General features: G+C 42.0%; 1 protein-coding gene across 1 annotated transcript in view; it reads right to left on the bottom strand.

The window, feature by feature from the left end:
- CTNNBL1 (catenin beta like 1) overlaps window positions 1-22,993 on the bottom strand; it is a 460,868-nt gene that overhangs the window by 265,209 nt on the left and 172,666 nt on the right. The window contains exon 4 of the mRNA XM_085619195.1: window positions 6,896-7,035. Within this exon, the coding sequence (XP_085475321.1) occupies window positions 6,896-7,035 (140 nt within the window). The remainder of the gene's footprint in view (window positions 1-6,895; window positions 7,036-22,993) is intronic.

Raw genomic sequence — 22,993 nt, 5'->3', positions numbered from 1 at the left:
GCTTCTTGCAATGGAATAAAGCAAACCGCAAGGTTCGAGTATCTCTGGGTAGTCACATTTGGTGGTCCATGGTTTGATACAGGGTGTGCAATGTAGTGACTAGGCTGAAAAGGCTCTATTCGTTTTCTTGTGCTAAAGACCAGTAAAAATGCACGCTCGAATGACAGTCGTTCAATAAATCAGTTCACTTAAAAGGTTTCATTAGATGAAAAGCTGCATTAGAAGATAATGAACACTAGGAGGTTAAATGCTAGATGTTTAAAACGTAATGAAAATTCTTTGCGCTATTTCCAATAATATTTGTCCTACAATGACAACATATACTCTGGAAGTACAAAAGTTTTGAAATACATTCCATTAGGCCTGTTTTTGAAGGTCCTCTCTCTCTGAGGGAGGGAGTGGCCCGGTCATTAGTAACTGTAATTATATAGCGCTTACTACCCCTGACGAGGCGTTGAAGCGCGTAAGAAGGTATGCAGGCCCTCCTTAGCATGGTTCCACGTGGAATGGAGCGTGTTCCAGACTTTAGCAGGCTGAGAGTAAAGGCAGAAATAATGCACTTAAACATAATTGCAGGATCACTAGTGAAGCGGTTAGGAGGCGGGAAAATGCAACGGATGCCGCACTGAATTGCGTTCTCAAACGAGGGATACGTTTGAAGTAAATGAGGCTGTCTACGTATTCGGTGATCGTTGGGGGTGTTTGTGGCAAAGCAGCTCCAGGGTTAACCACTTGGGCAAGAGAAGCAGAAGTAACGGTAGGAGTCCTAATTCTCAGTGCCTAATAGCAGGTGCAGGGATGCGCGCTAAGACTCAGGTTAAAATGAGGTGGAGCACAAGGTTGGGACTCAAGGTAGGTTGAGCGGAGGTCATCTTGGGGCGGAGTTTGAGATGCGTTTTCGGTGGAATTTTATACTATGAACATTCCTGTAGCACAGCCTTTAAGAGATACCTTTGAACTGGTTGTATCACTATTCCAATTAATCTTTTTACCACTGCCTTAAGGTTTTCAACTGAAAAACTTTCTTCGAGTAAACAGGCCCCGTCCGTGAACCTGAGACCATGAGAGTGTTACAGCCACAAACGTTCACTAACCCATTCATTATTATTACCACATAAACAGTATTTGGAGCACACTGCAGCATGCACTCATCTACGTGGACTCTTCAAGTACACTGAGCAGGGAGTACAACCAATGGCAGAAGAACAAGTACAGAAAAAGCCAATCACTTCTGCTTTTGAATAGAGAGGTTGTTTCACCAAAATCCCAGTATCACTCAAAGCAAGGACTGCGCCACTGCAGCCTGCCTTCAAGAATAAAGCCAGTACAACACAGGCGGCAGCGTAATACACATATACCATGCAAGAGTGACTGTGTATATATATCATTTTATGAGCTTAGACCAATATTGACAGTGATTTAGAATATGTGGACAGTACACAATATGCAGGGCCCCTGAAATTATGCGATTCCGCAGCTGTGGCGTTTCCCACATATTAATGGATTTGCAAAATCTGCCACATAATCATCACCTGCAGATTTTAACAAAAATGCATCTATGGAAAGTTTGACTGGCCATCTAAGTTGCTGACTACTTTATTTGGATGTTTAGCTGGCACCAATTAGGTGAAACCTTTTCCCAGACAGTGCTAGCATGTGGAAGAGGCATTGGCAATGCCAATAGGTCTTGCAATTGCGAGAGTTAGAACTATTAGTGTGACAAGGCCTTTTTTACCCATGTGTTTTGGGTTGGAGTGGATGCATGTGGTGCGGAGTGGAATTGTGTGGATTTGATTGGAATGGTCTGTTGTGGAACTGGCTGGAGTGGATTTGTGTAGTGCAATTATGTGGCAAGGCAGATAGTTAGGGTGAGAGTTGCACAGGATAGACAGGAAGACAGATGGATAGGTAGTTTGTGCACAAAATGGTGAATAAACTCCAGAAAGAGGAGCAGGAAGAGTGTGTGAGAAAAAGGGAACGAAGGGGAGAGCAGGTGACAGACGCATAAAGAGGGAGCCCCTGTGTATACAGAAGACACCCCAAAAAGGAGGAGCAGAGGGTGGGATTGAGGGATGGTTACCTTGAAAAGGCACGGGAAAGAAACTGTGCTAAAAAATCTGAAGTCAACAACATGAGAGAGACGGGAAGAGACCAAGAAAGAGGAATGAGAGATAGTACGAGAAAGAGAGAGGTACTGGTTGCTCTTCCGAAAGAAACCTTATTAACCTTAAAGTAAGGCAGGTGTTCAGAGAGGCAATGGCCACTAGCCAGCTGATGGTGAGGCACAGAGGATGGGCACTGGAATGAGAGAGGCGATTGAGCAGACAGAGAGGAAGGAAAGAGACAGGCTATGCACATCTTCCAATTTCCGAGTATAATTGAGAGCAGCACCAAGACAAGTGGAAGGGGCGCCGAGAAAGGGAGGGGATAGGTGGATGAGTGCACAGCGAGCGCAAGGAGGTACAGGAAGGCAACATGTGTGAGCAGGAAGAACAGAGAGGAGACAGGGAGAGTGAGGAAGGGATGAGAGGGGGCAGAGGAAGGGATGAGAGGGGGCAGTGGGAGAGGGGAGGTGGGGGTATGGGGTGAAATGACAGGTTTGATGAAAGTGCGAGGGAGAAATAAGGGGACAGTGGGATTTGAGTGAGAGATGACAGGATTGGTGAGAGTGTGAGGGAGAGAGGAGAGGTGGCAGTGGGAGAGTGCGGGAGAGATGAGCAGAGCTAACCAGACAAACCTTCCAACTGGGAGTTAGGGAATGCTTTCTAAATATGCATTGAGGCCTGCAAGAGCAACTTTGCTTTTATCCAAGTGTTAACCTTTTTCTTAATGCTTTTTTTCTGTTGGAATAATTCCAGCACACATGTTTTAAGAATAGATTTCAAAGACTAGGAAAGCTGCCTTGTATACAGAGCCCTTCTGGAATCAACATTGTTTAACAAAGAGTTATCACCTGTGCGCAGATGTTCAGAAGACACCTTTAAGAGCAGCCTTACTATACCTTTAACACATCAGTTAAAGTGACCAGGTGACACCATGCCATCAGGGGCATGTGTTCCAATACTGGCCTCTCCTCATGGATATCAAAATCAAGACCACAACTCCCAGAATGCATTACGTTGTTTAATGAAGCCTTTGACTGCTGCTCCCTCCATAACCCATTCTTGTTTGTTCCATAGCAGCGCAGGCAGAGGTTGTCAGGGCAGTTCTAATCTGATCGCTTTTCTTAAGCTTATATTAACTGTTTGCTGTTTTTGTGGCGAGACCTTTGGTGCTTTCCATGCACCCCGTGTGATGTAGTCAAAATGCCTGTGTGGTCTGTTATCTTGTTTAAGAATAATAAGTCTGCGTTGATCCGCTGAACCCCTCTTATCAGCAGTGCTTCTGTGTGTTTGGAGTTCATATTGTGTACTGTGTTCATCACGGGCCACTACACCTCTCGGCAAGGCTTCCTTGACAAGACCCCACGGGCTTTAGCCATCACCTCTGCCAGTACATTGTACTCTGCTTTTCTTAAGTTGACAGCGCAAGCATCTGTAATGGCACAACATGGAGGTTGTTGATGTTTGAATCATGACTAGGCTTGCTCTCTCACTCACACACATATCCTAACACAGACACGTTTTTACAAATGCTCCAAAAATATCCTCTCAGTAAAATAATATTTTCGCATGGCGTTATTTACCAAACCAAGATTCCTGGCAGCAAAAAAAATATATACTATCTTAATGATTTATTTTTTTAAATTAAGTTACAATTCAGTTATTTCGAGAGCCAGTAATTATAAAACAAAAACACCATTCATTTAGTACAAAAGACACAGCTATTACAAACGTACATATTTGCACAGTGAACATATGCCGGTTGAATTTAAAATACATAACTAATAAGCTATCTAAAATGGACCAGCCCAACACGACAATAAAATATAATATTTAATTTTTGATCATTCATTCAGGAGAATAATTTCCCTTGCACACAATGAATTCAACACAGTGCCAGCTTATTATAAACACACCTATGGCATGGACATCTGCATGGAAAGCTGCCTTTAAGGTATAGTCATTGCATCGATAAAGAAGAGACTGACGCGACAAAATGGAAAGAGAGCATGCGCACAAAGCGGCGACTATTAAAAACTAGTGACAAGCTCAAAGTAATGTACCACGTAACTCGAGGTTATCAGAGATACCGTATACCACTCCTGGCAACCAAATGCATTATGGGAAGTGTAGTTGTACAGCAACTTAATTGAACCGGTTTGAACAATATTCTATATTATAATGGACTTAATATGGATGGGGGAACATTCTTTTTTATAATGCAAAGAAAGTACAGTGAGAAACCATCTCTAGAGACTGGTCCGGATCACAAAGCAGCAGCAACATAGCCTGTTCCATGCGGAAGCGCCTGGGAACACAGTATATGTGAAGGGCAGCCACCACCATACGGAGCGACTGCAAACAACTGGCTCTTTGAGCAAGCAGAATGTATGCATCCAGCACTCTCTAACCTTTGCAAATGGCCCACTACTTGTATTCTCTGGCACTAGCGGCTCTAGAGCACTTTACAATCTGCCATTATCGCTCATGCTGAAAGATATAAATTAGCCTTTACCTGAAAAACACAGCTTCCTTCCACACTGCAGATGCTGCCAAATGAGCAGCTTTGAACCCAGCCACGCTAAACTACCCCTAAGCACTCAATCATCGCGAGCAGAGACATTCGAAGCAGCCAATGACAACACAGTCACATAGACATCTCAGTAGTAATGACGGGGAAGTGGGAAAAGCAGGGGAAAGTGTGGCTTCAGAAAATGTGCAGGATGCAACAAGACCCTGATATTAACAACCAAACAAACAATGAAACAAACTACTGGTTATAGTCAAGAATGGTTAAGAGTAATCATACTGATGGTTTACTAAATGAGCCAGAGCCGATCTCTGCATTCAAGAGCCCGTGGTGCACAAGGCGAGCAAAGAAAATATATAGCCTTGTAAATGTGCTAAAAGCATCATTTGAAAATATGTTAAAGTCTCTTTAAAATTACAAATAAAGGTGCCCGAGACACGTCATGCAGAACAAAAGAAAGGCATGGCCGCCATACTTAAAGATAAAGCGCGGCGTGCTTCACTGATCATTGGAAACACGAAGGCTTCAGACAGATGACAGACAAAGTTGCAACCACAGCTAAATCAACAAAAAAAAAAGAAATGAGTACACCAAAACTAAACATATGGTCGATAGTGAAAGGATCCATGTAGTAGGGGCAGTCTCTAGGGCGTGACAAAACAGCCAAAAGGTGGGACAAATGTAACCTAGTGCAATTAGCTCTCCAATCTTAGAGAAAAAGGTCCGCTTCAGTACATCAGTACAAATCAATGCTAGGGATGTCATTAGAATTCAATCATGTGCCCCTTGCAGGAAGAGTTACAACTTTAATGGCTACAAACAGAGGGGCCTTTCTACGACTTTATAAAAATAATGTCAAGAACGGTCCAAACTCTGAACTGGTGGACCCACATATCTCCAACGGCCTTACATTTCTACCATTGAATCCGGACTTTATCATAACTACAGATGCCTCCCTCGAAGGTTGGGGTGGACATCTCCAAGATCTCCAAATGCATTGAAAATTGTCTCAATCCCAAAAGTCCAAGCATATAAACAACCTAGAGCTCAACACCATCTTCCTTTCTCTCTCTAAGCTTTTCTGCCTCTCATACAAGGATCATCAGTGCTGGTACGTACAGACAACATGACCAGCATGCACTATGCGAACAAGCAAGGAGGGACGAGGTCCCTGACTCTTTCCTTAGAAGCTCAGGACCTTTGACAGTGACTGACAGCTTTCAACATCAACCTCAAAGCGGAGCATGTTGCAGGAACAAACAATACTCTGGCGTATACGCTCCGCAGATCCCTGAAAGTTGCCACAAATGGAAACTAGGCCAACAAAAATAATTTCAGAAAAATGGAGAGGCACAACTTTTGGGGTAAGACCATACTAAAACTCGCAGGTCTAACAGAAAACTAAAATGATATTTGTATACGTGCCAGTACTGACAACACAGCTAATTGCATAGTGAAAGCACTTATGACCCTTGCATTAATATTCTACCACACACAGTGTAACACCCAGGAGGCAAATACACCACAAACAAGAATGAATAAGCCTGGCCAAACTTAGAGCTTTCCGAGCTTGAATTTAACACTGCAGAAAACCACATAACACAAAAGTGCAGTATGGTACAACCAATGAAAGTGAAGTGGACGCAGGCCTTGAGGCCCTGCAAGAGTACTAGACTAGTATTGGGAAGCTCTGCTTAAAATCTGTAAAGTTTGCATAGTGTCAACAGCTGCAGTACAATGAGGGTAGACTGATTAGGTAACATGCCTAGAGTGTGAAGATGTGTGTACCTACATCAAAGTGGTGAAGAAACTACCAGAATCATCAGACACAAGAGGCAGTTAGAAAACATCACATTTTATGCGAGGGTAAAATTGGCACACATAAACTGGAATATGAACAGAATGATAAAGACAAAGATAAGTAGTTACGATGTCCTGCTGTGGAAGCCAGGTTTCTGCTCACATCTGGAAGAAGTAAAGGGTCAGAAGGAAAGACCTCAAAGCCCAAGAAATGGTTTTTAATAAGTAATAAAATACCACAAACTTTACAGCACCAAGTCGTTACTTCTCATTCTGTCGTTTCGATCTGACAAACCCTCTAAAGAGGAAACGAAGAAGGCCAAAGAGACGTTGGGTGTTTAACGTAAGGATGCGATGCTATTCACACAAGTGTATTTTGTTCTAGTTCAGTGACCATTTTAAGCCCCCAAAGAGAAAAACATGTAAATTAGGAAGAAGTCCCTTTTGATTTAGCAAAGGATATCTGTGTTGTCATGCCCTAACAGCCCCAGCAGGGAGTGCACTGCATTCAGTTCAACCAGCAGGTGGTAGAGGTCCGGCATGGTGGCAACCACATGCATCTCTTGAAGAATGTCATTCAGATCCAGCTCGGACTCCATGAATCTGCAAAAAAACAGACAACATCAGAGTAGAATGTCGGAAATGAGAGAAAGGACACCCTATTCAGGATGATCAGTAGGAAAACACAAGGCAGTAAGTGATCATGAATTCCCCCCTTCATCCTTCTGCAACTCAGTTACCAATCCACATGTTATGAAAATAAACTTACTCATGTATTCTTAAATAAACATCTTCAAAGGAGCCTTATTCTTATTTTGTCAGCTTTTCAGAAGGCTCCTCATCATTGCTTTCAAACTGTCTGGCCAGGTATGAAAACTAAACCAGACTACCCCAAGACCATAAGCACCAGCTGCATACACATTAGTTGGCTACCTCCAAAGAATTAAATACACAGCTACAGACTCGCATGCAGGCTCCTGTTCTACAGAGGTTCTACAATGTCCGAGTCAGAGTCAAAATGCAGTTCTATTTCCTGTCCATAACACGCAAATGCTCAACCACCATATTCTCAATGTAGCACAATAGCGCTATGCACACCCAGGCCCGCACGACCTTTGCTATGCCAACAGTTCTCAGCAGAAAGTCCACATGGGTTGCTGTAATTGCCATGTCAATAAGGTCTGAAATAGGCTCGCTTTGATAGTCTGGGCTCGTCCAATAACAGACATTTCTTCAGCAAAGACTTTCAAAAACTCCTCCTTTATTCTTTCTCTCCTAATCCCGTCTCCCACCCTCATTAAGCACTCCACAGGAACCACGAAAACAAAAAACAAATACTATCACTTAAAATAAAATTCTGCTCAGCATGGCTTATAGCACCAGGCCACATTTTTCCTAGGTTTATTTGGGCCTCAAGATCACTTTGCTCGTAGAGTACAAGTTATAAGCTACTCAATTCACATAACACTTTGCGACAATCTGGAGAATACCCAAGCTTAGCACTGCGACAGCACAAGTAGACAAAAATAAGACTTGTTGCAAGGTACCTCTAAATCAAGCGAAGGTGAAGAAAAGAGACCTAGTCAAGCGTTCCATTAAAGGAGCTCAACTTCTGTGTACACATTTTGTGTCAATCTTTATAATTGAATTTCATCAATATAATAGAGCACAACATAATGCCAAAGCACCTAATATATTAATTATTTATGATAAGCTAGGTCTGCAGATTATTAAATATCTTATCGAACACAAGATGAGAAGGCCAAAAACAGATCCTATCACAATAAACACAGCATGACTGGACCATCAATTGCTCAATTCCCTTTTCTCCAATGAGATTAACTGATCATGTTCAAGAGGCGTTCAGCATGATGATTTACATTAGCAAATAATACATTAGCCTTGGAGCAGCAAGAGTCAGAAGTAGTCTTTAAGGGGAGTTGAATTAAGTTAAATATTATGTAATGGTTATTGAGTAACAGAAACTGATATATAATTGAATGATGTCATGGCAGTCGGATTTTTGCAAGTATAAGTCCATTTTGTTGCATAATCGTTTTGAGGAAGTTGCTGTGCATGATCCATTGGGTATCTTACTATCAGCTCTCTTTGTAAAACATAACTAGTTCCACCATGTGTAAAAGGAAATTCCTTTGGCTTTATGCTTCCCGATAGGATGGTCTTAGCTCCCATGTTCAAGGAAAAGTTCAGAACGCAGACTGTGGCATATGTGGTATGGAAGGTGATGCTTATATGTCTAAAGCAATCTTGTGAAATCTAGTTTGAGATGAAAGGAGTGGAGTGGTGGGTGCTTGTGTGTTTCCAATCTGGCTGTACAAATTTACAGTCCATTCATTTGTTTTGTCTAGTCCTAACCTGTCTAGCTGACTGGGGGCGGAGGGAGCGGGGGGTTGGGGGTAGAGAGTGTCAAACAAATTCTGTGTAACGTCCCATAATCTGAATTGGGCCAGTAACTGGGTAATTCCAAATCCACTATCAGTATTTTTGAGTGACTGGGGGTTGATTTGAGTAAGCACTGATTATATCGCATTTAGTATACATTATATCATTCAACTTAGAAGTGTTTGGGGCTAGCAGTTTATACAATTTCGCTGCAAATTAGTCCTGAATGACAATTTTGACAGTGATACAGGAAGGACAGGTTCTACTAGATTGCTTAGTTTGACTACTGTGGTTTTCAGTTTGAGGAATATATAGAACACCTTATTGAGATGCTATTTGGTTTGCACTTTTGAAAAAGTTAAAGGGAAAGACCAGAGACATCCCACTGATAGCACTGTCATCCCAATAGATTGTTTTTCCATTGAATCTAATGTTATGGTTATGCCCAGGGGCGAAGCTTCGTGGAAGGGTGTTTGGGGTGTTACACCCCCCTAATAAATGCATTACTTAAGAAATAGTTGGGTGCAGGAGCTTTCAGATGGATATAGTAAGGTATCTGTCTGATTTCACCTGGTATTTCTAAATACTTAGACAAAAACACCCACACATATACTCGTCTCTGTTTTGAAGGTCTTAAAACATGGTTTTTTACAAAATACTGTTTAAGTGCCTCTCACAATCCCCACACCTTTCCCTTTCCACTGGCCCTTAGGCCCCCCTCATGAGCTTTTCCTCATAAAATTATTAGCATATGCCAGCGTGATTGTCGGAAAATCTGAAGCAGAACCTCCCGCAGACTTACTGACCAAGCTACGCCCAGGGTTATACCATAATTAAATGACGCTAGATTTCGTTATCTTTCATAGAGGTTTCTTAGCTAGATGTCTTAGTATGAACATTGTGTCCTTAATAAGGTTAGATGAGTGGTCTAGAATAATGTATTTAGTTGGAAAAGTAGCTGACAGAGGGAGAGAAGCCACCAAATCCTTCTTGATGTTTAGCCGGATTGGTGGCTTTAGGGCTTGGCTCGAACAAATGTCCACCATCCTGAATTAGAAAAGATGTTTGATATCATGCATTTCTTCCCCACCGCTTATTTATTGATAGTCTTGGATTCTTTTATTTCCAGAGTATACATTTATCTATCAGCTTATATCCTATTAAGGAAAATATGGTGAGATGTAATCATCGTATATATAATATCAAATTGTTCCCACCATGTGATAAATTGTGATGACCACGAACTGAGGATGTCTTTGACCATGGTGTCATATTTTCATTAAATATAAAAGATTCATCTGGATTCTTCCAAACCAGATACCTAAATATTTAATAATTCTTGATTTGTTCCCTTTTAGTCCTGCATCACCTATTACAGTGAAGTTACACAAGCCCATAAGAGGTAGAACTTAACTTCTGTCCTTATTCAAAGAGCAGCCAGAGACATTGGCATGTGAATTTATCTCATTAATCTGGGCGCATACTGATGTTCACCATTCCATGTAAAGATATCGTTTGCATATTAAGCTGCATTATAGGTGTCAGATTTCAAAGGAATTCCACTAATATTGGGATCCCCCGATTTGAGTAACGGCTCAATAACAAGCAGAAATAGGTAGATGGCAGTCCTGACGTGTGTCTTGCATTAAGTCTGAATATTCTGACACAGCGCTATTGAACTGAACTCCTACATGAAGAAACACCCATAAGACATTGTCGAAGGCCTTCTTTGAATCCAACATCAGAGCTGCACTGGAAGAGGCTTTTGGCTTTTTCTATTATATGCCTCAAACTTGTGTTGTCACTTGAGAAACTGCCATGTAGAAATCCCACTTGTGATCGTGTGTCCAGTGTGGTATCGACTCGAGTCTTGTTGCAAGCATTTTTGTGTATACCTTGCAATCAACAGTTAATATTGATATAAAAGTTAATTCTTAGCATATAACGAGTCTCCGCTGTCCCATTATCCCAACCCTTATTGGCAAAATGCTTAAATAATTATTCAAGTGGGTCTAAAAAGAGCTTCTTGGTGCAATCTGTATAACACCAATCCAGACCTGCCATTCATTGATAAGCATGTGAATTCCTCTATTTATCAGTTTGTGTAATCTTCTCTATCCTACATAGATAGTTATGGTAGCTTCCAGTCTCTTCGATAGGCATGACATTATTCAGAGAGGAACCGTTTATTTAGTGTGTCCAAAAACGCAAAAAGGGAATGTAAGGATTCAAATAGGTCTTCTCTTTTTGTCACTAAGATGGATTTAGCATTCCTAATGAGTGTAATAATGCAGAGCCTCTACAATTTTATGTGAGCAGCCAGCATTTTTGCAAGTCTAACTAGTTTGCAGATTTTTTCATTTTAGTATATATAATTCAAAAGGTGTACTCTGGAACTTGACATTTTACTGTATTCATATTTCGATGATCTCGGTGTATTCAGCTGTTCCGCCCCCTTCAGTAAGAGCATAGGTGGGTTCACTTTGTACATTATCCCTCTCTAGGTTAATATGTTTGATACTGTTTTCTATATTCTATTTGCACATGCGGATTGTCATAACTCAGAGTTGATTTAGGGCATTTCAAACTATTTGTGGTGAAGGGATTGTTGGTGGTTTTTCCCTCTGAAAGCTTGTATGCTCATTATAATTCTGTTTTGGCATGCATTTTCCAAGTTTTTAATGATGGTTTGTATTACCAAGCCAAGATTCTGCCAATATACAGGCATGGTCTGAGGATACAATGGGTTAGATATTAGACAACAAGGAGTTTGCCAAGAAGCATTATCACTCTACTGTAATCAACCCTGAACAATGTACTGAGATGATCTGAATAGAGCATGTAGTCAAAAACCGACGGGATTGTTTTGCATAGATTGAGCATTTCAGTATTGGATCTACTGGACTTGTACGTAAATGACTAATTTCTAGGGAGAGCCCCATCCATTGGTAGCTTAAAGTCTCCTTCCAGGATTATGACTGGATTGCTTGGAATTTCAGATAATGTCTAGTGAAGTGCGATACAAAACTCTGGTATATCTCCCACAGAGGCATAATACAACACAGAGCAGTCGATTTGTAATCTTCTGGTTAACCAGAGGCCTTTATTTTCGAATTTTGAAAAGACTATGGTTAGTCTCAATTTCTTGGAGAATACATTTACCATCCAATTTTTCCTTTTGTGTGTAGGTGAATAGAAAAGGTCCTCTTATCCAGCCATTTTTCCTTTGAACTGCTTCTCCTATGCAGATTTTGGTCTCTTAGAGGAAAGCTATGTCTCCCTTAAGCTTATAATAATGGTCTATGATCTTTATCCTCTTAAGATACTCCATGTTGAAAGAAAGGATCTTTTGGTTAAACATTATTAGATTTTAGGGCTGAAATTAATGGTTTGGCAAGAATGAGGTAAGGAGCAACCTGCCAAAAGTTATAATGCATGGATTTGCATGCATCTCTCGCACTGTTGTGTTACGTCTAGCTTTTTTGCATCTATCGATGAATAGGGCTTTTTTTTTAAAAAGTAAAAGTTCTGGGGAGATCTGAAAAGCAAAACTACTCAAGAGTCTCATTCCAACCCTCTTCCTCTCCCAATCCCTCCCAAAAGTATAAATGAGGCAGTGACAGCCACATGATGGCCACCTTAACACTCACCCCGCCCACACACTGCCCACCCATCCATCCTTGTGACTATCTAAAAGTTGAAACATAGTTAAGGAGTAATAAAATTGGAGAACTGTTGCCTGATGTGGTTCAGCAAGATGCTAGTGTTCTGATAAAGAGTGAGCAGATGTGTATAGGAGAGCAGGAGTGCTAGGTCAATATCACTGTGTACAAATAAGGAGTGTTTCCACCAATGTACACTTATATTAGATAGATAAAATAGAAAAATGTATACTATCGCAAAATAACCTAAGTCAGGCCTCTAAATATATATTAACAGCAAGAACTTACTTGAAGCAGCTTAAGTTAAGTGAAATTTCAAAAAAATTCTTTCACCCCAATTAATTGATTAGAACTTAGTGTGATTAACAGCCACCGAAAGAAGCCTCATCTCACCATGTTTGGTTAATATGTCATTTCACCCCTTCAAATTTTAACATGTTGTTTATAAAGGTCACTATTGCAGACAGTTACTAGAAGAACAAGCATTGGCATAGCCAATAGGTCTCGCTTTTGGGACCTTATATTAGTATTTAGTTATGCAGCACAATATCCTTGGTACAACAACATTAACTGTTGCATGGTTAAACACTTATAAGGTCCCAAATGCGAGACCTATTGGCTATGCCAATGCTTGTTTTTTTATTTGTTCAATTAATACTCAATAAACATATTTGAAACCAAACAAAAATGACTAAAGGCTATAATACGTGTGGTCACCATTGGGATGTTCAAATTAACTGTGACGCTTGCAAGGACATGGCGGAAAAGTGGTGATTTCATCCAATGGTCAAAAACATAATGGCAATATTAGTGGTGACTTTTTGAGGAAAAAAAAGTACTGCCTTCAAGGAGATAGAGTTCTTATGTCCATTTTCTCTTATGATGGCTGTTTTCGCAGAGAGCTCTCTTGTGGGTATTCGGTCCTATCGTTGAGAACAAGTTCTAGAAGCTCAGACATCGTGCAATGGCCCTTCTGGGTCTCTGCTGGAATGGTAGTAATTATCAAGGGCATCTCCAGGGGAGATGGTGCTGGATCAGTAAAAGGTTCCATAATATTTTAATATATTTAACACCTAGAGTTTGCCCAAAGACATTTCCAGTAGGGCTATTGGTGTGTAATATGGGCTCGTTAGGACTCACTAAGACTCAGGGGTCTTATTAATTTCATGTCACACTAGTGCGAGTCAAATCAAAGTGAAAGAAGGGGCAGTACATGGCTGGGGGCTTCCATATCCTTCACGAAACATGTACTCCATGACTTCAGGGACTGGCCTCTACTGGGCGCCACGAGGCAATCTTAAGGACAATACAGTGGCGAGCTGTTTGGCAAATACTGTGATTATCTTCTGGCAAAATACTGCGACAGGCAAAAGGACAACACTGTGGTAAACTATTTGCAAATACTGAGGTAAACTCCCTAACAAAGACTGTGGAAAGCTGCTGGGGAAATACACTTGCCAACTAGTACGGAAATACACTTGCCAACTAGTAGGCAAATACTGCTCACATAAGTTGGGGAAATAATTTGCCCACTCTGATGCAGAAACCCTCTGTGACGCTGCTGGGATATGAACGTGGTCGTGTGCTGGGCAAACACCATGACAATCCTGAGTACATAATGCAAAACGAAGACGCAGCGAAGAAAGAAATGAAAACAATAAAAGAAATTGCCACGTCATTGCTGCTTGGTCTAGTTTCTAAAAGCATCTGTGGGTGTGGTTGGAAGGTTAAGCTCTGCTAATGACGAGGCAGCGACTGCGAGCTCCTCCTCACTTTACGGCCAGTACTGTACATAAAAACAGACACAAGATAAAAGATCTGTAACGCCACTTTACACTTGACCAGCTGAGGTTACAAGTCACAAAGCGCGTCCCCGCAAAAAATCCAATTCAGGGGCAGGGGTGAGTGGGGAGAGAATGGCAACGAAGTTTTGTGCTCCAGCTGCAAGTGTCTCTCTCCATGCGAGGGGCATAGCTGCTAGAGGCAAGCTGGCGTGCAGCCAGGGCCCAGCTGCCAGTAAAAACAGTGTCACTTCCTTTGAACATCTGAATGCGCAAGAGGGAGAGCAGGAGGTGAGCCCGGGAGTGGTGCGTGCGCAGTCTGCTCTTTTTGGAATCACTGCACTCGTGCTTGTGGCGCGCCCCCTGCTCGCTCCCACAAGCTGGATGCCGCCACAAGCACGAGTGTGTGCTTCCAAAAAGAGCAGAGCGACGGCTAAAGGTCCTCCTATGCAGCGCATGCGCGCTGCGTAGGCGAGACCTAAAAAGGGGTGTTTTTAGACTTCAGCTTTAAGTGAAGACTCATTAATCGGATACAATTCCTATCCCTCAACCACTCCATGTGATTTTCTGGACTTTTATCATTGGGAAAAGATTTGTTTGACATGGTCATAGTCGGTCATTAAAATATTGTAGCTCTAAGGTGTTTTGCATATTTTACCTTATGTGATGTAATCCACGGGATAATTTTATATGAAATATTTTTTTGTACATAAGATTTAGGGTTTATTGGATCCAAATCTTAAAAACTTGGTGCATAGAGTCACCTCATCCCCTGGACCCTATGTCAGGGAATATATTCTAAGGTTCCCCCAAAGTATATGGTCTTCCAGGCTGATTAGCAAACTCTCTATGGCACTCACTTTGGCAGTTGTTTGGTCACATTGCATCTATATTTTGATCTTGTCTTCCAGACTGCTTCCATTGCACCCACCAATGAATTACGGAAGTCTCTTATACCGGAGACCTCTGTGCATGTTGGTGTTGGTTTTTCTCCTTGTACTAGGTAATACAATGCTGCAAGTCTTTGTATAATTAGATCCATTGAGGCACTCGTGCCAGTTCTGCCTCTAATCACAGAATCCAGGATAGGATGGCAAGGTTTTGTTCTTTTTCTGACTTTTTTCACATTTTCTTCCCATGACAATGCCATGGTGAGACTGCTGGTTTATACTTTGTCTTTGCTGGTATTAGCTTCTTATATATGGCAAGAGTGTTGCTTCAAAATGATGAGTAACAAAATGTTTATATGTTCATTTTGCGATCAAGGTGCAATCAACAAGATTATGTCTACTACCGGCTTGTTTTTTTTGTATATGTATATTTCGCAAACAGAACTTTTTTCAATGTTTTTTCTGTCTCAAGATGGGCACTCTCCACCATCACCTGCCGGCTTTCTTAGGGGTATCGATTCTCTATACAATGTACCACTGGTCACTGAGCTCATGAGCATATTATAGAGGTAGGCTATACATAGTTTAAATGTATAACCTATCTCTATAATATGCTCACAGATCATCAAACATTACCTAAGGAATAGTTTTAGTGGAAAGCCAAATTGCAAATTGATCAGCTACTCAGCACATTACATTTTTTCCTGGTTCATCAGACTGCTCAGTAGATAGCAGATCCTTCTTCTTTCTCTGAATTGGACTTTTAGATGATTACGTAAGTTTTTCCTTGATGTTGTGGGGAATGGTGCTCTTCTCACTCCCACTTGGTAAAGGTTGGTTATTTGTAGGGACCATGCACTGTGGTACAAGGCACAGAAATGACTCAAATTGAATGACCTACTAGTAGCTACTTTGGCTGGTGTCATGGAAGAGCACCCCTGGTCTTTCACGCTGGGACACCATCAAGAAGCCAACAGCCAAGTGATGTTTGCAGCACAGCCACAATGTCAAGAAGACCAGGGAGCAGCCAACAGTCTGACAAGGTCTTCATTCATTGTTTGCCATTTGACAACCACCGTTGATTCATTGTCAATGTCAATTGTTTCAGCAGTCTGTCACTCCCTGTTCTCTGCTGTTAAATGATGGCTCAAAATAATCTCATAATTTGCGTTGGGCAATATAGTGCTGGCCAAATCCACCAACAGCCGCTTAGAAGAGTTTTTTTTCGCACATATGGCTTGCCAACAGTAAGTTGGCAAGTATGAGCGATATTTGGCGTCTCCTAGCAAGATTTTCCGGCACTAGGAGGGCACCTGGCAAAATTCCTCCAACGTGGACAGTCGTGGGAGGTCAAACCATCCACAGTCAGAAAGAAAATCTAGTCAAGCGGTAGCAAAATTAACTCGAGAAGCTGTGTTCTGTGGCACGCTGTGTGGTGCAGTTTGCGCTGATTTTTCAGCGGAGAGCGACCACCATGCGCTAAATCACAGCTCGAGCAGGGCAACGTGCCTATCTCCGCCCGTTTGAGGATTTCCATGGAATCTTGCAGAGTTTTTTCGTTGTAATTCCGCGGAGTTAAATTCTTTGCGTTCCTCCCATGCCTACTCATCATCTGCTTTAACTATCCTAATATATCATTCTGTTGGCTATTTTTGTCTACCCGATTTGTGACCAACTAAAACCAAAAGGAAATGGTCTACCAATCGGAAAGAGCTTTCATCAACAACGGCTAAACCAAATTATATTCCACACACAGTGGACAAGTGGGCATTAAAAGTTCATAAACATAATAGAAGAACAATACAATCTTACTACAAAAAGTTTTATATTAAAAGTGCAACTAAGGTAACAAAGCAGAATAAAAGAGTTGGGTATGCCAGAATTCAGTGAAGACTGCAATGATGCCATAATGAATCTCCTACAGATCCAGCTAGGATTTCACAACCGTAATCAATGTACTTTCTGTAGAATAACAGGCTGGCAGAGTACATTCACACCAATGACTGCTACCAGTGGGACTCTTTTCATCTCGTTTGACTTGCACATAATGCTTGCATGCAGGGTGAATCTCTGTCATGGAGTCTATTATCAGAAGTAGAGCACTCCAGCTGTGAGCTTTTTATTACAATCAGAAAGGATAGTAGTTCAACTGTGTTTCTGTTCGCAAGACAAACGCCGGTACACCAAGGGACAGGCATGCAAGGTATGAAAAGATAGTGCAGTAAAGCTCTGCACAGACCAAACCTCGGGCACACGTTCCTATTCTAGTCTTGGATCTGCAGGACTCCTAAAACCCTTTCATATTAGAACACTACAAACCGCAGACAGACAAAAATTTCATATTCATATAAAATATAAAAAGCATGCTATTTTCGACGTTATCAAAACTACAAATCACATTCCATCAGAACATTTTGCATTGTGCAGGCTTCAAAAAACTGAAATAACACCGTAAATATCAATAAGGTAAATATCCCAAAAATGAGACCAGAACATTACATTATTACAAATGAACTGAAAACACAATTTCCATAGTGTAATTTTTTATCAGTTATAAAAATAAAGTACACGCAGCAGAAACCAGTTTCGCTATTGTTGTCTTTAAAAAAGTAGTTATTTACCTTAGCTAAAATTCTACAGTGCTGGGATCTTTATCGGTTCGGATGTTTGAATTGCTCCAGGTCGTTTAAAGTTTTCAGACATAGCAATGAGGAGACTACTCCATTTAAACAAGCATTTACAATGCAATGGTCTCGGCAATATTATAGGTAGAGCTATTGTTATTGCTCATTATTTTTTTATCATTATTGAATCCCTAAATAAATGGCATTATCATTTCTATTGGCATTAGCTTTTTTTTTGCATATGTGATACCTATTGCATTAGCAGAGAGATAGTGAGGTAGTGAGATAGAGAGAGAGAGTGAGGTAGTGAAATAGAGAGTGAGGTAGTGAGAGAGAGTGAGGTAGATAGAGAGTGAGGTAGTGAAAGAGTGAGTGAGTGAGAGGTATTTTCTGACATAGTGAGATAGAAACAGTGAGTGATATTGTGAGATAGAGAAAGATTGAGGTAGTGAAAGAGAGAGTGAGGTAGTGAGGGATGTTGTGAGGTATTAAGATAGAAACAGAGAGTGATGTAGTGAAGTAGTGAGATAGAGTGATGTAGTGAAGTAGTGAGATAGAGTGAGGTAGTGAAAGAGTGAGTGTAAGTGACTTAGTGTATTTGAGAGAGAGAGAGTGAGGTAGTGAGATAGAGAGTGAATTAGTGAGTTAGAAAGAGAGAGTGAAGTTGTGAGGTAGTGAGAGAGTGATGTGGTGAAGTTTTGAGAGAGTGTGTTGTGATATAGTGAGGTAGTGAGAGTGAGATAGAACTAGATAGTGACGTAGTGATAGAGAGTGAGGTAGTGAGATAGAGAGAGTGAAGTTTTTAAGTAGTGTTTTAGAGTGAGAGATAGTTACTGTGGTAGTGATATTGTGTTGCTGTGAGAAAGAGAGAGTTGAGTAGTGAGTTAGAGAGTGAGGTAAAGAGGTAGTGAGAGAGAGTGTAGTATAGTGAGAGGTAGTGAGAGATAGTGAGGTAGTGAGAGTGAGTTGGGAGAGAGAGTGACGTAGTGAGAGAGCCAACCCCCCACACATACAGAACCACCCACACAGAGCCACACACATACAAAGTGTATCCCCCAGACATACATACAGAGCCACACATACAGAGTCAGCCAGACACAGAGAGCTATCCACACAAATATTCAGAGCTACAGATATCCACCTTGCAACCCGGTGCATTGAAATGAAAACAATGCTTCCGAAAAACACCTCTTTTTCCGTTTGACTTAATCAACATGTATTATTGACTTTACATAAATAAATCACCAAAGTACATAATATTTAAAAGTTCTGAAAACAACCAAGCTCCCCTTACCCACACACTTTCTTATGATACATCTTTTCACCCATTCAAACTTCACTTCATGCGCCCCTCTCTGCCAATCGCATCTATTCAATCATACATTCATTACACTTCCCTCACATACCAGCACACCCGTACCTCAAAATAACAAATTTATACACATACAAAAAAGATTCTCTAATGAACAACAATGGCCAACCAGACACAAATTCTCAAAATACAAAGCTTTCAATTTTTAACAACAATTTGTATACTTGATTGTCCCCACAAAACAGGTTGACGCGTTTCAAACCCCTTCGCATACGGGGTTCTCTTCAGTACCGAAAAGCTGGAAAACACAAACAATCTGTGTCTTAGTTATTGAACATATTGTACATGTGCACCCCTGTCTCAGAATATCTCCTCTCTCTGGTATCATTATACCTTATTCTGAACTGCGAGATCAGCTGATCCCTACTATGGGGCATATTATCAAGCCAGGCGAGACAATTATCGCCGCTTTAGCGGCAGAAAACTGCCGCTAAAACGGAGATAACGTGCTTGATAATATGCTCTATGGAATTCCAATTGAAGCCCATTTTAGATGTCCTTCACATCTAACATGGGCTTCAATGGGAATTCCATAGAGCATATTATCAAGAACGTTATCGCCGTTTTAGAGGCGGTTTTCTGCCGCTAAAGCGGCGATAATTGTATCGCCTGGCTTGATAATATGCCCCTATGTTCTTAGAACCCAATCGCTAGTAGGCTCCGGCAGAGGTAATCATACCATCTCAATGAGTCAGCATTCCATAATGTCATCAGTCCCGTTCCATTAGATAAAAGGTTGCTTACATTTTAATTGGCAGACTGTTGAAAGCCATTTGGTCAAACAAAAACGTGTTGCACATCCAGGCGCAATTCCTTAATGGCCACAAGCAAAAACAACATAATTGCCCATTATTTTCTCAGAATATTGCCTTTTGATGCAGTAGCTCAAACCAGATGACGATGTGCCCCGTACCTGTATTTTGGCACGCGATTGTTTCTTCAGATTCAATTTTTGGGGTTCGCTGCACATTTACCTGAAAGAAATTAAAAGAACGTTCCCACTTAACCTATGTGCTTTGCTTAGAAGCGCGTAGCTAAAACAGCTTAATCGAAGTGTGTACACCAGCTGGACAAGTTCCGTTGATGTCTTTGGTTGGAAGAGTGAGACTAAAATGGCTCAACCAAAGTGTCTCGGCAAAAACGATTCAAATAGCTCTGGTTAGAGGCAGCCAAAGCGTCTCTACCACGGCAGTTCAAATTACGCTGAAAGCTCTAATTTAGAAGTGCATGACTAAAACCGAAGCGTCTCTACAACATCAGTGTTAATTTCGTTTTACCTTTGGTGACAGGCCTGGGCCGCCACACAGTTAATCTTCCCGGGCCGCCAGCCTGCGCCAGAGAGCTTAGAGGTGACTTCCGTCTGCAGCAGAAGTGATTTAAAGGGCCCCGCGACCTTTGGTCACGCTCTGCCCAATCGAACTATGGGAGTTGTAGTCTAAGTTTGTTTTCTCCTGAGCCGGTTTTGCCAAAGAAAATTCTTAATGAACCACACTGGCTGCATGAACCAGTAGTGGAGCCTGCTACCTAAAAATAGAGGGGGGGGGGGGGGGGGGGGGGGGTGTTATGGTTTTAAAATCGGCACCAGTGTCCGTTTAGCCCCAGTGTATTTTTAGGCATCATGCAATTCACACGGGATCAAAACGTAGACCTCCCGCTGGACTGTTGGAGGTGCGATCTATGCTTATTGGCGCCATCATTTTTTGTCTGGATCACATTTGAAAACAGTGATTTAACCATGAATAACCCAAACAGCACTCTGGCAGTCCGATCGGACACACATACAGAGGAAAAAGCAAGCCGCCCCTTGCACCAAGAAGAAGGATCGAAAGAACACACTGCAACATTAAAAACCCAAAGAATGCAGCCCAGTCACCCTCCCTCTGGGCCTAGAGTTAGGAACAGCGGATAAGAGCCAAGCTAAGATGGTGCGTGGCTGGCAAGTAAATGAGACGAGAAGTTTCACCCCCTCCCACGCCGCTGAGAACTCGAGTGCGGAGCAGCAGAGTACTCCCAAAGTGCACCTACGAGTCCCAGCACTTTACTCGAGTGTAAACTTTCGACTGACCTGCCCGCCGCCGGCTCCTCTGGAGGAACGGAGTAGAGACACCCCATGGCTTGCAAGTATAGACCCGAGTATGTGAGTGTCCCGGGCCTGGACTCGCTGCTCCGCAGAACAGCTTTCTGTAACTTTAGCTGTACGGAAACGTGCCCCAGGCCTTTCCATTCTTCGGCGCTCACTGCTCGGCGCAGAACTCATTAGCTTCCTTCCTTTTGTGAGGGGAAGAGGCGTCTGCGAGCCAAGACCCTGGACCAAGTCATAACAGCAGCTGTAGTGGCAATGGGGACGGAGGCTCGGTCCTGCGGGGCTCCCACGTTCTCACACCGAAGCACTGGCGGAAAGACGGGCGTGCACAGAGGCACGTGCGCACGTACACGGAGACTAACAGAAAGTCAAGCTTGTACAGTCAGATACACTCAGAGACCGACACCAGCACAACAACACGGCGCCGAACGGATAGATCCTCACAGGCAGAGGACAGTAAAAAAATGGCGGATCGAAGCTTCGAAACTTTTTCGGATTCGGGGGCGTGTTCCTGCTGTTCTAAAAGGGCGTGGCTAAAAAGTGGAAAGAACAGCAAGGAACACGCCCCCGAATCTGAAAAAGACGGAGCCTATTTGGAGGGACGGCTCTCTCCTCCAATGGCTGGCCTCCGTTTAGGAAGCCAGCCAATGGAGGAGAAGCAAAAAGAGAGGCGGGCTAAATAGCCACTCTAGAAAACATTAAATCTTCCGACTTCCGGTTCTGCCTTCGGCAGACCGGTAGTCCTCGACCTAAAAAGCTAAAACAAATCTTATTTTAGTAGCACAGCCGCTATAGTGATAAAAGACCCTAACTCTAGTCAAAGAGATGAAACCTCCACAGACTTCACTCACTCCCCCTAGAGGCTGGCATACTTCAGATTTCTAGAGCATTGGTGTAAAAGGACGTTTATATACCGAACCTCTGACTGGGGAGGATGAAAGGGATGTTCGTTATCTAGGAATAAACCCTAGAGTCGAGAACAAGAAAGTAATTTATCTATTCTCCAACACTGGATCTTTCATAGATGCACATGACAGAATCTCAAGCAGCAACAATTCACAGATATATGGCGAAAATAAAAAACATTACACATCCACGTGAGCATATTACTTACAGGAATAATACACAGATGATGGAATGAGGGAAGAAAGAAACTAATTATCCTTAAACAGATACCAAACAACAGCTTGGCTAATAGCCAACTCTTTTACAAACAATGACTAGACAATATTGTTTTATAAACATGCGTTGATTTTTCTTGGTCGCCGGTCGGAAAGTATCTCCTAGATGAACCTAGGCAAGAGATGCAGTTGCTTCCACAACCATCATGTAAGGAGCTAAAACTGTAAGGCACAGGGGGGTTACCACTTTAGTGTGGCTAGACAAGATGGCTGCTACTATCCAATGTTAAATACCCTGTTTAGAGGGGTTGAGGAGGATTGGCCTGTCTGGGAGTGTCCAAAGGACAGACCAGCAGGTCTGCGAACTCTACTCAACAGTATGGCAATAATGGGCGAGATGTGGACGCCATTGGGTACAATAATATGGACTGATACCAGATGCAGAATCTCTTTGATCTAATTTGAAACGTTCTGTTTGTAAAAACTGTCCTGGTTTGAACTAAGATTTTATAGCAATCTTCAGGGATGTCTTCGAAAGAGGGCTTCAAGTGATCACAAGCCAAGTCGATAAGCTCACTGATGTCAGATAGTTAGTAGAGAACCAAGCCTCTTTCTCTGGACAGCA

The sequence above is a fragment of the Triturus cristatus genome, chromosome 7 (genome assembly GCF_964204655.1).
Source record: "Triturus cristatus chromosome 7, aTriCri1.1, whole genome shotgun sequence".
NCBI lineage: Eukaryota > Metazoa > Chordata > Amphibia > Caudata > Salamandridae > Triturus > Triturus cristatus.
The sequence above is the reverse complement of the archived record's forward strand: the minus strand, read 5'-3'. Positions and strand labels throughout refer to the sequence as shown.